Genomic DNA, 14,924 nt, shown 5'->3' on the forward strand with positions numbered 1-14,924 from the left:
TATTCTGTAGACACCCTGGCACAATTTAGTTGAAAAATCTGAGCTTTTCTCCCAGAATCAAGCATATGAAACTAAATCAGACACACATAGTGTGATCAACACACCCAGTGTAAGTGTGTTTTTATCACTGAAAAGTAAGTAACTGAGTAACTGTGGCAGCATACAGGGGCTGTGTAAACTGACTATATTCTAAATCAGTGACAAATACGACCAGTGAAAAATACGGAACCTAAATGTTACGTACTACTACTTATTTATTATAGTGTTGTCAACCAAAATAGTTAACAGAATTGGCACGTTAGCGCTAGCTACATGTTACGCTAAACACGGTTACGGTTAAGAAGGACCCTGTAACCCACCATCAGCCTCCTCCTTCTCAAAAGTCCCCGACAAGACAACGTCTGCTCTGACAGAGGGTGGAAACACCCACTGTCAGACAGGACAGTGGATGAAAAAGTCTTGAGACATCCAGGTCCAATAAATTTAGCCTGAAAACTGTATAATAGAACTCCTTTAATAAAGTCTTCTCCAAGTACTGACACAAGGGAAAGTAGCTGTTCTGAAGCAGGAACTGATTCCATCTGTGTGTTCAGTTCATTTATACAGAACCTAATTACATGTAAAGTAAAAACAACTGTAGAGAAAACCCAACACACCTGACTGAACCAGCACTTTGTCTTTTAGGGAACCAACATCTACCTGGAAATAAGTGTTAATAAACTGCCATTTCGGTGTTGATTTAATTCAGCTTCTTTAATTAGCGACTAATCACCTGAAAGGTGCTAACACAGCAAACTGTGAGTGTGATGGTGCAGAACTTTAGGTTAGGTGGAGCTCTGGAGATGACCAACACACTGTCAGAGGGGATTTCCAGGACTGATCTGCTCAAGACCAGAGACTCAGTAACAGGGAGAGGCGCCCGACAGAGGAAAGCAGTTTATTACATGATGAGATCTGAACTTCTTGTCTATTTGTTATTAATCATGTTATTTTGAGATTGAATGTAATTACCTTCATTATAACACTATAGTAAGATACAGAGAGGAAACAACATGAAGGAAACGGATTAAAAGTGGGCAGTGTAACAGGCAGCATGTCGTCAGAGCCTCCGCTCTGTAGGGTTTCTCCAGGTTTCTCTCCGTCCTCAGGACAGACAGCAGCAGGAAACCGACACGTTTAGTGTGGACTATGTTTTGTGACAGGATGACAGATGTGCCACCACACATCCAGCTTTATGTTGTTCCAGGTGTAATGATAAGTCTAAAGTCTTTTCTACACAGAAACAGTGTACTGGTGAGAAGCGGACCCCCCTTTAAGACGCCTTTGTGTATTTACACTATGCTTTTGTTCTGTGAAACATGACAACTGAAACAACAGAAACATGAAGATTTGGATTTATTCAAACAGAGGAAACCAAAATCATGGTTAATATGGGATTAAATCTGGATCAAATCACATTTTAACTGGACTTCCTGCAGGTGTTCTGTGCTCCAGGACCAGGTGGTAGTCAGTTGATGGCAAGGCAGATCCACTGCAATAAAAATCAAGAGGTAGACATTTAGCAGGTTAATAGGACAAAATGGTATTAGGTTTTGTGGTTCTTGGGTCTGGGTATTAGGTTTTAAGGTTCTTGGGTCTGGGTATTAGGTTTTGTGGTTCTTGGGTCTGGGTATTAGGTTTTAAGGTTCTTGGGTCTGGGTATTAGGTTTTGAGGTTCTTGGGTCTGGGTATTAGGTTTTGAGGTTCTTGGGTCTGGGTATTAGGTTTTCAGGGTTTTGGATCTGGGTATTTAGGAAATAACAGAAGAGAAATCTGAACAAAATCATAAAGGTGCACTGAGGGAACCAGCGGGATGTACCAGGAAGACCACTCATCAGACCAGTTCAGGACTGTTTTAAGTTTTACCTGCTGCAGGTCCAGTTCAATCTTTCCCTGATTCTTCTTGTCCAGAGTTCGGAATATTTCTGTGGAAGATATAAAACATTTTATTTAAACTGTCTGGGACCAAGATCAGTTTCCTCGTGACGTGTCTTTCCTAACGTTCTCCAACAATGATCTGTGAGAGGAAACAGATCCACCTTACAGAACTACCAAAGGTCTGAGGGAGAAGTCAAAACCCTGTGGAAACACTTCAGTTACTGTGACTCACTAAAGAGCAGCTCCAGGCGGATCAGACAGCCGAAGAAACCGTCAAAGTCGACGGCGAAGCTGGTGTCAGCGAACTGAGCCACAATCTCCTGGATCACAGAGCTGTTCACCTGGAATCCTGCAGAGACACAAACACAGGGAGAATCTAAAACCCTCATTTCAAACCACACAGAGTCCCTTTACTGAACACCAGGACCAGGCCTTCCTGAAACCTGAGTATGAAAACTATTTATCTAGAACCTCATTTAGAACCATTAGATACAGGTCTAAATGTTCTCCAAGATAAAACAAGACCAGGTGAAACAAATAACTGTGACAGCACGTTTAAAAATCATCTGAACCATCCACGGTAACCTGCACCATGAACCCACGTGTGGAACAACTAGAGTCTTCTGGGATGCAGATCATGAACGGGTCTGCTGGGCACAGACCAAGAGCCCAAGAAGACAGAGACTTGTCCTCAGACAACATGGCTGTGTGGCCCTGGACACAGAGTCCTCATTTAGTCCCTTTAATGGAATGTTGTAAGGGTGTCAAGATCCTGAGGCACCTTGGGGTCTCTGGAACTCATTAAACTACAATTATTGCTTGTAAAAGTCCAGAACACCTCAGAGACCACTGAGACCTCTTTCAGGGACACATTTACAGGAGTGCCCTGGCAGCTTAATTGTTGGTGCACATGCCAGGTAACTGCAACGTCAACCTTTGATTCATGTCACATTCTCTCTCGCCAAATTTCCTGTCTGACTCTCCACCTACTAAAAAAAATCACAAGGACTCATGGAGCTCAGTGATCACATGGATCTGGACCAGGTTCTACTGTAATTCTTCCTCCAGTTCAAACTGACCTTTCATTTAATGTTTACAGGAGTGATGAGGACATCGTTCACCTGTTCTGTACACACCTCCAATAAAGTTTGTTCAAACTGGATAGAGTCTCACATAAATTCAGTTTAGTAGAACTAGTGGGCGGACCCACAGACACAGTGATTCCAGCTGTCTCTGCACCACGGCTGAAACGCTGCTGCAGCAGAAACCTGCTCACTGCAGGTTCTAAGGCACCGTGTCATGAACAGGAGGAACGAATCTGTCATAAACAAATTTTTACTAAATGTAATTTAAACATATCTGTGATATTTTCTTCTCTCCAGGTTTGTGATGTTTTTAGGTAACCTAAATAAAGTTGTTTTGTAGAACTAACCAACCTCTAGAATCATCGTTCTGGTTTCTAAGTACAACCTGGATCCTCCTCATGGATCATGGTAGATGTGAGTTTTGCAGGTCATTAAGTAGTAAATTAGTTTTTATATTTAACAGGGGCAAAGGGAAATAAAGAAATTGTATGAGACAGAAGTAAAAGCTGACAAAGATCCACCAGCTGCAGAGTTACAGATGGGTTTTAGGGAGTTACATGAATCTTACCGGCTTCAGAAAGAGCAGCTCTAAGCTCGTGACTGCTCATGGAACCAGAACCATCCATGTCGTGACTCCTAAAGATCTCCTACGAGAAGAAAACCCCTGATTTAGGAACAAAAAAGACACACACAAGACAAACACACTCCGGTGTTCAGTTTATTAGGGACACCTGAGTAAAGGTAAGCCAGCCTGACCCAGTCTGGAATAATCCTGTGCTGCTGAACTGTCCTGTGTTACACTGAGAGCTGTTTCTGTTATTTAGCATCACTGAAACAAGACGGACAAAATACCACAAACACCTGTGACAGATTTCAAATGAAAGGATTGTTACATTTGAGTATTTCTGCTCAGTTCTCACCAGGTATCTCTGCATCTTTGTCCACAGAGTGTGAAACTCCACCAGGCCCAGTTTACTGCTGCCGTCCATCTGAACACCAGTTAAAGAGCTTGTTTATGTTGTTTATTTGGAGCAGCCACACACTGATGTGCTGTGCAGGTAAATCTCATCACCTGTGTTCACCTTATACATGAATTCCTTCCTCTGCTGTTCTTAAAGATTGTCAAACGAACCGTTCGTATCAAGCTGTCTGCTTTCAGGTGCGCTGCTGCCCCCTTGTGGAAACATATCAGACTGATGCTGAGGTTCAACACCTTGATGATGTTCTCCTGTTTGGTCTTAATGCAACGTGTCCTGTGACATTAGAGTCTTCGCTCTCTCTCCTCCCCTGGGCAAATGAAGTGTGTTGGTGTGTGGGTGGACCAATAGCAAAATGAAAGGTTTGTGTCACATTTTATTGGCCCATTTAAATCAAGTGCTGCAACCTGATTGCATCCACCTAAACCAGCATTCTGTTTGTGAGGTTCTAAGTAGTCTAGAGAGTTGTGTATGTGCTAAGGGAGCTGTGGATTGTTACTTTAGGTACTGAGGATGTGGTGACCACAGTGGGAGTCCTGTTTTCTGCTGGGTTCAGGTTAGGTTAGAAAATCTGTCTTATTGGTTTTGGTTTAGCAGGTTTAAGGTGTAGTAGTACGTTTGTTTGTTTTGGCTTTATTTCACCTCTGAACTGAAATAAATTGACTTTAACATGACCTGTGCAGTTGGTAAGCCACATGTTATGTCCAGTTTTACTTTTCTTTGTTACTTTTGTCGTAGAGACCAGACCAGAGAATCCTAGAGAGGGACTTTCGACCGGGGTCAGGGAGCTCAGGTAGGAAGGTGCTGTGAGGTGACCACTCTGCAGGTGAGAATTACAGGAAGTCAGAGCAGAGACGTGAACAACAGTGATTTGTCCTTTTTCACTGATCAGAATTAAAACATGCTGCTGCTTTTTGGATCATCATCATCTGGCTTGATTGTGCAGATGATTGTCCTGTCACTAAAACACTACAGCAGTAAAGATGAGAGATGACAAGTGTCCACACAAGGATCTGGGTCTGTGTGGAAGGTCTGAACTGAGTTGAAGATGCCATAGAGACAGACAGAAGTGCAAATTTCTTCACTCATCTTTCTTTGAAACGTTCGATCCATCCAGTCTGTGCTGTTTCTGACCAACCCTATCTTATTGACTGACTCATGATTTCAGGTACATATTAAAGGATACATCCAGTAGACTGATGATGTTGCGGCAGGTTTGCAGACTGAAGCCGTCAGTTTTTATATCAGATCCTTGAAATCAGGACAGACAGATCACAAATACTGATAGTATGTAAATCAATGATGGAAATGATGCATTTAACAAGCTGCTGACTGAGTGACACACAGAAGCTTCCAACAAAAAACAGCAAAAAAAAGAAAATCATTCATGAAACAGAAATACTGGTCAGTGCTTAATAAATAAAAAACAGAATGAACACCTAATGATCTCTAGTAATATCAAGAATAAACTTCTTACTCTGAGAAACAACTTTGTCCAAAATCTGTTGAAGCTCAAATGTGGAAATCTCAGAGTCCTGTTGAACCAAGTATTGTAATCTTAGATCAGAACAGAATGAGCCTTATTTACCTCAACAATTAAAAGAGAAAACAGCAGCAACTATAAATAAAAACAGATAAACAGGCCCCACAACAAAGTGCTTCCATCAGGTGGAGCGGACGTTCTTACGTTTCCACAGATCTGGACAAAGAGACGTTTGAAGTGAGGATCCACGTCATCATGTCCAAAGTCGGGCTGCAGGGAAAATGTTGATACAAGATAAAATAGTTGGGGACAGTTTGTTGTCTTGTTGGTTCAATATATAAGACGAAGTAAAGACAGGTTGTAATAATACGGTGCAATACCTGCAAACAGCATGATTCAGTATGACACGGGCTAATAATCAGATACTGACTCATGGACATGAGGAAATAGCTTTGGCCACAAAGTTGGGGACTTTAGGGGCCCATAGTTTTATCAAAACGATCGACATAAGCTGGATCTAAAGAGATCAGAGCCTTTCACTGGATCATTACTGCAGAGATTAATTAGCAAGGTCAGCTGACTTCCTGATTGTCCTAAAAGACCCGGTTTCTCCATCAGTGGATTTCTATTTTCCCTGACAGCACGAACAGATTCCAAGACGACAAGTGGTTCAGGGATTGTCCACCAGAGTCAAGTTTGATCTCTACAAACCTCCTGGATGTCAGTATTTACGTCCTCCTCCATCGGGCTGAAGCAAACAGAGAAAAAAGAAAAATAAAGAGCTCATCTGTCTTTATCGGTCTGACCAGAATCCCAGTATAAGTCTGACCTGCTGTGGGCTTCTTTCTCCGTGAACACCCTCAGGATGAAGCTTCCCTGGCGATGTGGTTCGAAGGTGGAGGGGATGATGGCGTACTCTCCAGGCGGCAGCTTGAACCGCTCACTCACCTCCCTCAGGTTGATGAAGGTCTGACTGCGAGCCACAGCCGTCTTTTGCAACAGGACATCAGGGCCCAGACGGACATTAGTGCGACCTTTATACTAACCACAGAAGAAGAAGCGGGTCAGACAGAAGCAGTGGAGACTCCCAACACCTCTCAACTGCATGAACACAGCAGAAGTATGGGTCACCTATGTCAGGTGTTTTTTAATGCTTACCTGGAAGAAAGCAAGTCTGGTGGAGAACTACTAAGTGTTAATCACATCACCTGGGATCACAAATGACTTTACTGTGTTTTAACCTTATATTCCTTTGTTGGAAGAAGTAAATCTAAATTTGAATCTGTTTTTGGTCGAGGACTCACTTCAGCAGGCACCTGAGGGAAAAACACAAAGAGGCAAGTGAGGACTTCCAGGTCAGTGTGAAGTCAGACTGGATGAAGTCACGCATGAAGAGTCGAGAGGCGCAGTCACAACCAACATGTAGAAGTAATTCTGGACACAGGAGCCATGGGTCACTCAATGAAAACATCAACCACATTTTTTCCTGGACAGTCACAGACTCTGATCCAGGTTCCTGTGGTCTCATGACCTTTCTGTGCTTCACCTCGTAGATGGCGAATCCGATGGTGTTGAGGTCCCGTCCGAAGCGTCTCTCCCTGCGAGCGCCTTTCTGCATCAGGCCGACCAGGACGGTGCAGCCGTCCTCGCCGTCGTGAGGCTCGTCATCCACATCCTCAAGGCGGATGAAGAACTGAGGGTTGGAGCAGAACGTGGCTGCAGAGAGAAAACAGGCGTTGTCCCACTGAAAAGTGGTTACTCAAATGTTATTTGTTTATTTGTTATTATGTCATTTTTATGTTTCTTAGTGTGTCACGATCAGGAGGCTGAACGTGACACTCTAAAAATGTGGTACCGGGAGAGTTCCTGCAGCCTCCAGCTGTGGAGCCGACCCTCCACGCCCCTTCAAACTCAGCGTAGTTCCAGTGTCCGACCTCATCACTGCTGAGCATGTCGGGCACCAGGTTGCAGATTTCAAGGCACGAGAACTGACTCACAAAATCGGAGTAGGACATCCTTCATCACCAGAGAAGAGGAGAAGAAAAAGAAGAAGGTCTGAACTGGATCATTGGACCAAGAGAAAAATACTGACAGGATGAATCTTCACCCACCAGAACTCTCCATCATCAGCGGAGTAGTCCAGCTTCTTCTTCTCCTCCGGCTCAACTCTGTCCCAGTCCTTCGAACTGACAAACAACAGTAAAAACGCTGTGATCACGTGCAGAGTTCGGACTGAATATTTTAGTATTGAAGCCCTGCAGAGTCTCCCAGGACAAGTCTATCTGGACCAGTAAACAGCCAAGTTGGTGCGACTGGAAAGGCATCCTGATCACACCATAAGGACACTGCAGACTTTCTGTGAATGGACTCATAGATCTGATCAACTGCACTCACTCGTCGCTCCAAGCTCCGGTCCACTCCACCTGACCCCAGGGGTTCCTGATCCTCACCAGGTCCACCAGAGAACCCAGGTGATGGACCTGCAGAACAGAACCTCATGTGTTATTCTGAGACTATAAAACCAGCTGCAGATGCTCCTGTTCCTGCTCATAAAAACAACCCAAACTGGATTTATTTCAGCACATCCTGTGCCCCATAATTTCCCAGAATGCCTCACCTGCTCTGCTGCAGTGATGGAGTAGGCGTGACCTTTGACCAGCTTCTGCCTGGTCATTGCCTCCATCTCTGACGAGCTGCCAATCTGACACAAATACAAACTGTCAGTGACAAAACACTGGTTTTTGTGTTCAGACAGTTGAAGAGCTGCTAAATGCTGAATGTTAAATGACCTGAAAAGCTAATTAATTCATTAAGGTAGATCAACTAATGTGCTAAATATGCTAACTGAGCTAATAAGAGCACTGTCGGAGTTTTACTCTAATCAGCTGAAAGTTCAAGTTGGATACTGGATACACGCTGGACTAATATTGTTTTATCAGACAGGAATTATAGGAATGCCCAGATTTGTGTTTACATCGATGGAGCAGCCGAGCAGAGAGCCGAGCCTCAGAGCTTTCCTCATAATGTTGAACAGGAAAGGTGGTGCCTCCTTCAGGTCGTAGCTCTCCGAGATCCCTCCAGTGAAATCTTCAAAACCCTCAATAGTGGAGCCTCCAGTCAGGGCCTCGTACGAGCTGTTCACCCTGCAAGAGGAGGGAACTTGTCACATGATGGTGTATAATGAAACACGTGACCTGAAAATCCAACTGATGAAATCAGTGAGGCACGAACACATCTGAGCGACAGGTGTGACGCTTTTACCTCTTGAGGATAAAGAGCTGAGTCAGCAGCTGCTATCAGCTGCTCTGTTTGTTTTCCAGGCTGGTCACCGGCCACTGTTTACTCAGAAAACTCTGCTCCACCTGATCACAATCACCTCCAACACACAGCTACACACAGCAGGGACCCTGGTCCTGATCCCTGTGCATCACATTCACTGTCCAACATCTATTCAAGTGTGATCTAAGCTAAAGAATTTGTAAATTAAACACTTTCCATTTCCATTTAGTCATTTGGCCGACTAAATGGAAAAACAAACCCTGTTTTCTAACCTGGAGCAAGCACAGACCCTGAAGTGGCCAAGAAATAAGAAACTTACAGGTAACAGTAAAAGAAAGAAATGAATGAATGAATGCAGGCCTGGTAAAGCTGCTCTGGTTGGTGCTGTATCTAGTTATAGGGTTAGTTATTTATCTAGTGCCACGTGTTAAAGGAGCTCAGTCTTTATAAAGTACAATCAAATTAAAAGACTGAAAATCTGACGACCACTCTGTTTCCTGATCCACAGTCAGAACTATTTATCCAGTTTATTCTAACTTCAGTGTGACATGTTGTTCTCGTCTCCTACTTGGCGTAGGCCTTCTCCAGCAGGGCGCTCCAGAACTCTCCGCCCTCGGCTGAGTGGACGAACAGCAGCTTCCCGTCTCTGGTGGGCAGCCGGTCGTCCACCACCACGTCCACCCACTCTCCGTACTGCCACAGCTGCGCGAACAGGAACCGTGAGTCATTTACAGGACAGCTGAAGAGTCCCTAGTCCAGTTCTTCTAACATCACATGTACTACACATTTCTATAGTGTTTCTCTCCAGTGTTAGGTCCTGATCTGTCCCTCATGCTCTCCCAGATCTCTCAGACACCGACTGTCTGATTAATGAACAGAAGACAGTAACACACTGTAGCAACAAGTGAATGTGTCTTTAACCAGACGCTGACTTGGAAGAAATCTAGTAAGACTTTGGCTGACTGACACCTGGAAGTGGAAGATGCCGGCGTACTGCGACGTAAAGCTCTGGCCAGGAGGCACCACTCTTTTCAGGATCTGAGGGTCCAGAGTGAGAGACGCGATGGCAGCCAGCAGCCAGCAGTCACCTGAAGGACAGAAACCACATCATGTGATTACAGCTGTCTGTTGTCCTCACTTTCAGGGGCAGTTTGGTTTCAGGTTTAGTGGTTAGCTAAGTTGGCGTGTGTCTGTGTTCTCACCCAGAGCTCCCTGACTGATGTCGGTTCTTGTGGCTCCGTCAACGATAAACTGAGGATTAGAACACAGCTCCTGATTGGACGAGACAGCAGGTGGTTAAAGGACAGGTTCACAGTTTTTAAAGTCTGTCTTGAAGCAACAGGCTTACTCTCTAGAAGTTTCCATGAGATGCTGCGACTTGGTAAATGACTAGTAAGAGCTGATATTTTATTCAGATTCTCTGACATGTCGTTTTTTTTTTATTTATTATTATTTATCTCCATTTATTTTGTGCTGTAAACTCATTTTAAATCCAAACTCGTGAAATAAACCATTTTTTTAATTTAAATGTTTAATTGAACATTTCAATCAAACCTCAGTATGAGCTGCATTTACAGAAACAACCTGCGGTGGAAACTAAACTCAGGGAAAACCTGATATCACCTGTGCAGGTGTAAGAGCAGCCTCAGGTGTGGTCACAGTTGTTTGGTTAATGATAAGCAGAATTCCAGTCAGACTCTATTTTATCAGTGGAGGTGGTTTGAATTTATCTTTAATAGTTAAAATGCTGATAAATGTGGTGAAACTGATGAGACTGTGCAGAAAAGGTTCGAGCAGCAACTTTACCTGAGACTACAAAGTGTTGTTGGTGGTTATGCTATGCTATGCTAGTCTAGGCTAGGCTAGGCTAATCATGTCCTGACTCTCAAACAAACAACACATTTTCAGCTGGATGTTCAAAATGTTTCCAGCAGCCTCTGATAAGGTTTCAGCAGGACTCTTTCCTCAAACGGTAGTTCTGAAAAAATTAAATAAACTGCAAATAAAAGCAAGAACAGCAGCAGTAAAACTGCTGTTTGCACCTGTAATGTGGAGTTTCAGGGCGTCTTTCTGAGACAGTACTTTAGTTTGAAGGCTTTAAACTGTCCACCTGTCAGTGTGTCCAGTTCTTCAACGGCTGAAGACGTCACTCTGGACTCTGGGACATTCAGTTTCCTGATGTTTTGTACTCTGACAGATTAAAAACTGATGTAGTCGCAGCTTACCGAGGGTCGTTTCCACTCCACCCCGATGGTTTTGGACGAGTAGCGTCCCAGCTGGTTGTAGCCCAGAGAGTCCCAGCCGGCAGGAAAGGTGGGGTCACAGAACAGGGAGCCGGTCTGCAGACACTTTCTCCGGAGCAGCTCAAAGTCCTGCTGGTGGAAGGGGACGGCGTTGGTATGGCTGCCAATGCCGTCCTCTTCCCGGGCCTTTCTTCTTGCCAACACACCTGCAGTGTTTGCCATCCTGAAGGTCTGATGAGGATCTGCTGAAGGTCTGCTGAAGGTCTAATGAGGATCTGATGAAGGTCTAATGAGGATCTGATGAAGGTCTAATGAGGATCTAATGAGGATCTGATGAAGGTCTAATGAGGATCTGATGAAGGTCTAATGAGGATCTGATGAAGGTCTAATGAGGATCTGATGAGGATCTGATGAAGGTCTGATGAAGGCCTGATGAGGATCTGATGAAGGTCTGATAAAGGTCTGATGAGGATCTGATGAAGGTCTGATGAGGATCTGATGAAGGTCTGATGAAGGCCTGAATAGGATCTGATGAAGGTCTGATGAAGGTCTGATGAGGATCTGATGAGGAGCTGATGAAGGTCTAATGAGGATCTGATGAGGATCTGATGAAGGTCTGATGAAGGCCTGATGAGGATCTGATGAAGGTCTGATAAAGGTCTGATGAGGATCTGATGAGGATCTGATGAAGGTCTGATGAGGATCTGATGAAGGTCTGATAAAGGTCTGATGAGGATCTGATGAAGGTCTGATAAAGGTCTGATGAGGATCTGATGAGGATCTGATGAAGGTCTGATGAAGGTCTGATGAGGATCTGATGAGGATCTGATGAAGGTCTGATGAAGGTCTGGAGAATTTGTTGAGCGTCTACAAAAATTCAGACGAAATCTGCTGCGATTTTGTGAAGTTATGAAGAGTGTGTTCAGGTATCTGGTGGTCAGGTGTGAGGGGGCGGAGCTTTGGTCCAGGTGAAGGAGCAGTGACACGTCAGCCAGCTAAACACAGTGAGGTGTTCACATTCACCTGAAACTCACCTGAGTCTGAACTAACACCTACCTGGAAAAAACATCAACCAAACTGCTGGAGGCTCCAACCCAAAGGGGGCACCTTCGGACCAGCAGGTGAGAACTGTTGATCCACCTCAACCTTCAGCACCAGGTAAAAGCTTGGTTTGAGGCGTTACCACGTGTCTCTGTCTCCCCCTGCTGTCCATACGAGACTTCAACGCTCCAGACTAAGACAGCACACAATGTCCACTCAGTCTGGGCTCAGTCCAGGTTAGTCCTCCAGACTCTGCAGGATCACAAGCTTACTGTGGACCACCAGAGTTTAATCACGTGTATTTGCCTGACTGTAAATTCACACCTGTTGCAGGTGTAGTGTCACAGTAATGTCATCGGTCACCTGCAGGTGAGTGATTGACAGCTCTGTGTTTGACACCTGCTCTCCTCCCTGTGAATCCAGTAAAACCAGTTTCAGGCAGTAACTTCAGCTGCTTTTTACTCTTTCTACGTTTAGTTCTTTTCTTTTTCAGAAGTTTATTCACACAGGAATAGTTAAAACACATCAATGTAAACCGAGCAGGTCTGGTCTGATGCGGATCAGCTCTCACATCCACACGGCTCCAGAACTTCAGGGATGTGACGCTGAGCTCGTCTCTGACCAAACCTGAATCTGGTTTCTGTCAGCTCACTTATTCTGTTCATTTCCTGGTTTAACTCGGCTTAGACCCAGATCTGCAGGACCAGGCTCCTCCTCTGAGCAGGGGCGGAGGTCTGACTGAAAACTCCCCGAGAGGAAACGAGTTCAGCAGAAGAGTCTTTTCTCCACCACCTCGTCTGTCTACGGATCTTCTTCTTCTACCATGTCCGGCATAGCGTCCACTCTGGCCAAGAAGCGGGCCCTGGCTGCGGGTTTCGGCACCAACGCCAATGCGCAACCGTACCTGAACCAGGACTTCGAGTCTCTGCGGGCTCAGTGCCGCTCCGCAGGACGCCTCTTCTGCGACCCGACCTTCCCGGCCGAGCCGGAGTCCCTGGGCTTCAATGAGCTGGGTCGGAACTCCTCCAAGACCCGAGGAGTCAGCTGGAAGAGGCCCACGGTAAGACTCCGAACCCGAACCCGGGCCCGGTCCTGGGTCTGGACTGGGCCTGGAGGGGCGGGGCGGTGTCGGTGGTTGTTGTGCTGACAGATTACCTGAGGGCAGTCATACCTGAGCGGCCCCGCCCTGCCGGAAACGAGCAGGGAGCCTGTTAAAGTGGGTTCGTCAGTAAAAAGTGTTTACACCAGAAACACGGAAAGATCCAGGAGCATCAGTGAAGTCAGAGCTGGTACAAGTCCAGAACCTAGTGCAGCAGAGGACTGGTTAACGAGAGTACTACTAGTTTAAAGCAGCTGCAGCTGGATCAGCAGTAACATAGTACTCATTTAGTAACAGTGCAGTACTGTAAACTGTATCAGTCACTGTTTTCTACACAGCGAGTACTTTTACTGAAGTACATTTACTCTGATGCAGGACTTGGACTGCTAACATTATTACTATTTGAACACTGTGGTACTGGTACTTTTACTGAAGTAAAGAGCTGCGTACTTCTCCCAGAACTGACAGCAGTACTAGTACGACTCACTACACAGTTAGTACCTCAGAAATACTACAGCGGTGTAGTATCTGTAAGCATTTAGCGTCTCGCCACACATACAGGTACACACACCGACTGGTCTAAACCCGCAGCAGGTCTCATCCTGCATGTTGCCCTTCTCGTCCTCAGAAGACTGGAGAGTCCACATAATGAAGCAGGTCCTCACAAGTCCTGCAGGTCCACACACACACCCTCAGATGAGAAGAAACAGGAAGTGACGAGCAGCAACGAGAATGACATCACCAAAGTGTCATAACTCATTTAGTCTTCTCCTGAAGTACAAGTATCATTACAGCATTGTAGAAGTACTCCAGTATTAGAAATGTACTGCATTGAAATAGCCGGTAAAAGTACAAACGTGTAGTAGAAGTACCGGTAGTACCGGAAGTACAGTGACGACTCAGTGATGCAGCTGCTGGTTTGAAGTTTATCAGTTCAATAGGAAAAAACTACAGTACAAGTACCTAAGTACAGTTACTGTCTGTCACTGCATGCTGTGTACTGCAGAGATACACTAACTGTGCAGCGACTGTGTATTATTGCAGTACTTTGTACAGCAGGCTCACGGGGCAGGACTGTGTGGTACTCATCAGATCTGGATTCAGACCTTGGGACCCGTCTGTCACTGAATCACGTCTATGTCAGTGAACCTGACTCAAAGTGCACCCGACCATCTAACAATGACCTGATCACTGGACTCAGAAACCTGGGCCTCAAATCCAGAAAAACCAGAGTCATTAACTGACTGATAGGAGACAGGTGGAGCGGCAGGTGCAGTGGATTCAGTAGAAAATAGAGGCAGTACAAGGTGGCAGGCGTGCAGGTGCAGGAACAGGTTCAGGAACCGGTTGTGTGCTGAGAACAGGACTGTTCAGTCCACAAAACAACGATCTGCAGGTGAGTGTGGACTGGGACTGGGAGGGCTGGGAAGTGTGCTCTGAGCCTGATGAGAGACACAGGTGTGGTGGGGGGGGGCCGTCAGGTCACATCAGCCTGAAATAATGACGCTCAGCTGCAGGTTTTCCACCAACAGCAGTGGGAGGTCAGTGAAGGCAACACAGCAGTCAGACGTTTGTGGGCTCTTTGTTTCTCACTCTGATCTTTGTCATCCATCAGGAACTGGTCTCTAACCCCGAGTTCATCATTGGCGGGGCCACTAGGACCGACATCTGCCAGGGAGCACTGGGTGAGTGTCTCCAGACTGCCACTGAACACCTCACAGTAACTGCTGCACAGGTACAGAAAGTCAGACAGGTCCCTGAACGCAGCATGAGGTCAGAGGTCATTGAGAGCTGGTTAAT

General features: G+C 45.5%; 2 protein-coding genes across 4 annotated transcripts in view; one reads left to right on the top strand and one right to left on the bottom strand.

Moving 5' to 3' along the window:
* Window positions 1–1,378: 1,378 nt before the first annotated feature.
* Window positions 1,379–11,328, bottom strand: capn8 (calpain 8). Of its 2 annotated transcripts, none has more exons than XM_026359355.1 (21): window positions 10,967–11,328; window positions 9,944–9,992; window positions 9,711–9,829; window positions 9,310–9,443; window positions 8,437–8,605; window positions 8,080–8,163; window positions 7,857–7,942; window positions 7,574–7,648; window positions 7,318–7,478; window positions 7,009–7,178; window positions 6,767–6,778; window positions 6,292–6,503; window positions 6,174–6,210; window positions 5,667–5,732; window positions 5,457–5,514; window positions 5,166–5,230; window positions 3,923–3,991; window positions 3,571–3,649; window positions 2,150–2,266; window positions 1,906–1,964; window positions 1,379–1,531 (listed from the first exon to the last, which is right to left on the bottom strand). In XM_026359355.1, the coding sequence occupies exons 1-21, from the start codon at window positions 11,204–11,206 to the stop codon at window positions 1,508–1,510; spliced, it is 2,085 nt and encodes a 694-aa protein (XP_026215140.1). In that variant the 5' UTR covers window positions 11,207–11,328; the 3' UTR covers window positions 1,379–1,507. The 2 variants fall into 2 exon arrangements, with proteins under 2 accessions (XP_026215140.1, XP_026215139.1); XM_026359354.1 differs by having other exon boundaries at window positions 9,944–10,013.
* Window positions 11,329–11,734: 406 nt separating this feature from the next.
* The window catches only part of LOC113161614 (calpain-1 catalytic subunit-like), a 35,206-nt gene continuing 32,016 nt past the window's right edge, over window positions 11,735–14,924 (top strand). Inside the window, exons 1-2 of one of the 2 annotated variants that reach the window (XM_026359349.1) lie at window positions 11,735–13,085; window positions 14,740–14,809. In XM_026359349.1, coding sequence (XP_026215134.1) covers window positions 12,849–13,085; window positions 14,740–14,809 — 307 coding nt within the window. In that variant the 5' untranslated portion in view covers window positions 11,735–12,848. The remainder of the gene's footprint in view (window positions 13,086–14,739; window positions 14,810–14,924) is intronic. The other variant, XM_026359350.1, reaches the window with a different exon arrangement.

Source organism: Anabas testudineus, chromosome 1, assembly GCF_900324465.2.
Source record: "Anabas testudineus chromosome 1, fAnaTes1.2, whole genome shotgun sequence".
NCBI classification, from domain to species: Eukaryota; Metazoa; Chordata; class Actinopteri; order Anabantiformes; family Anabantidae; genus Anabas; species Anabas testudineus.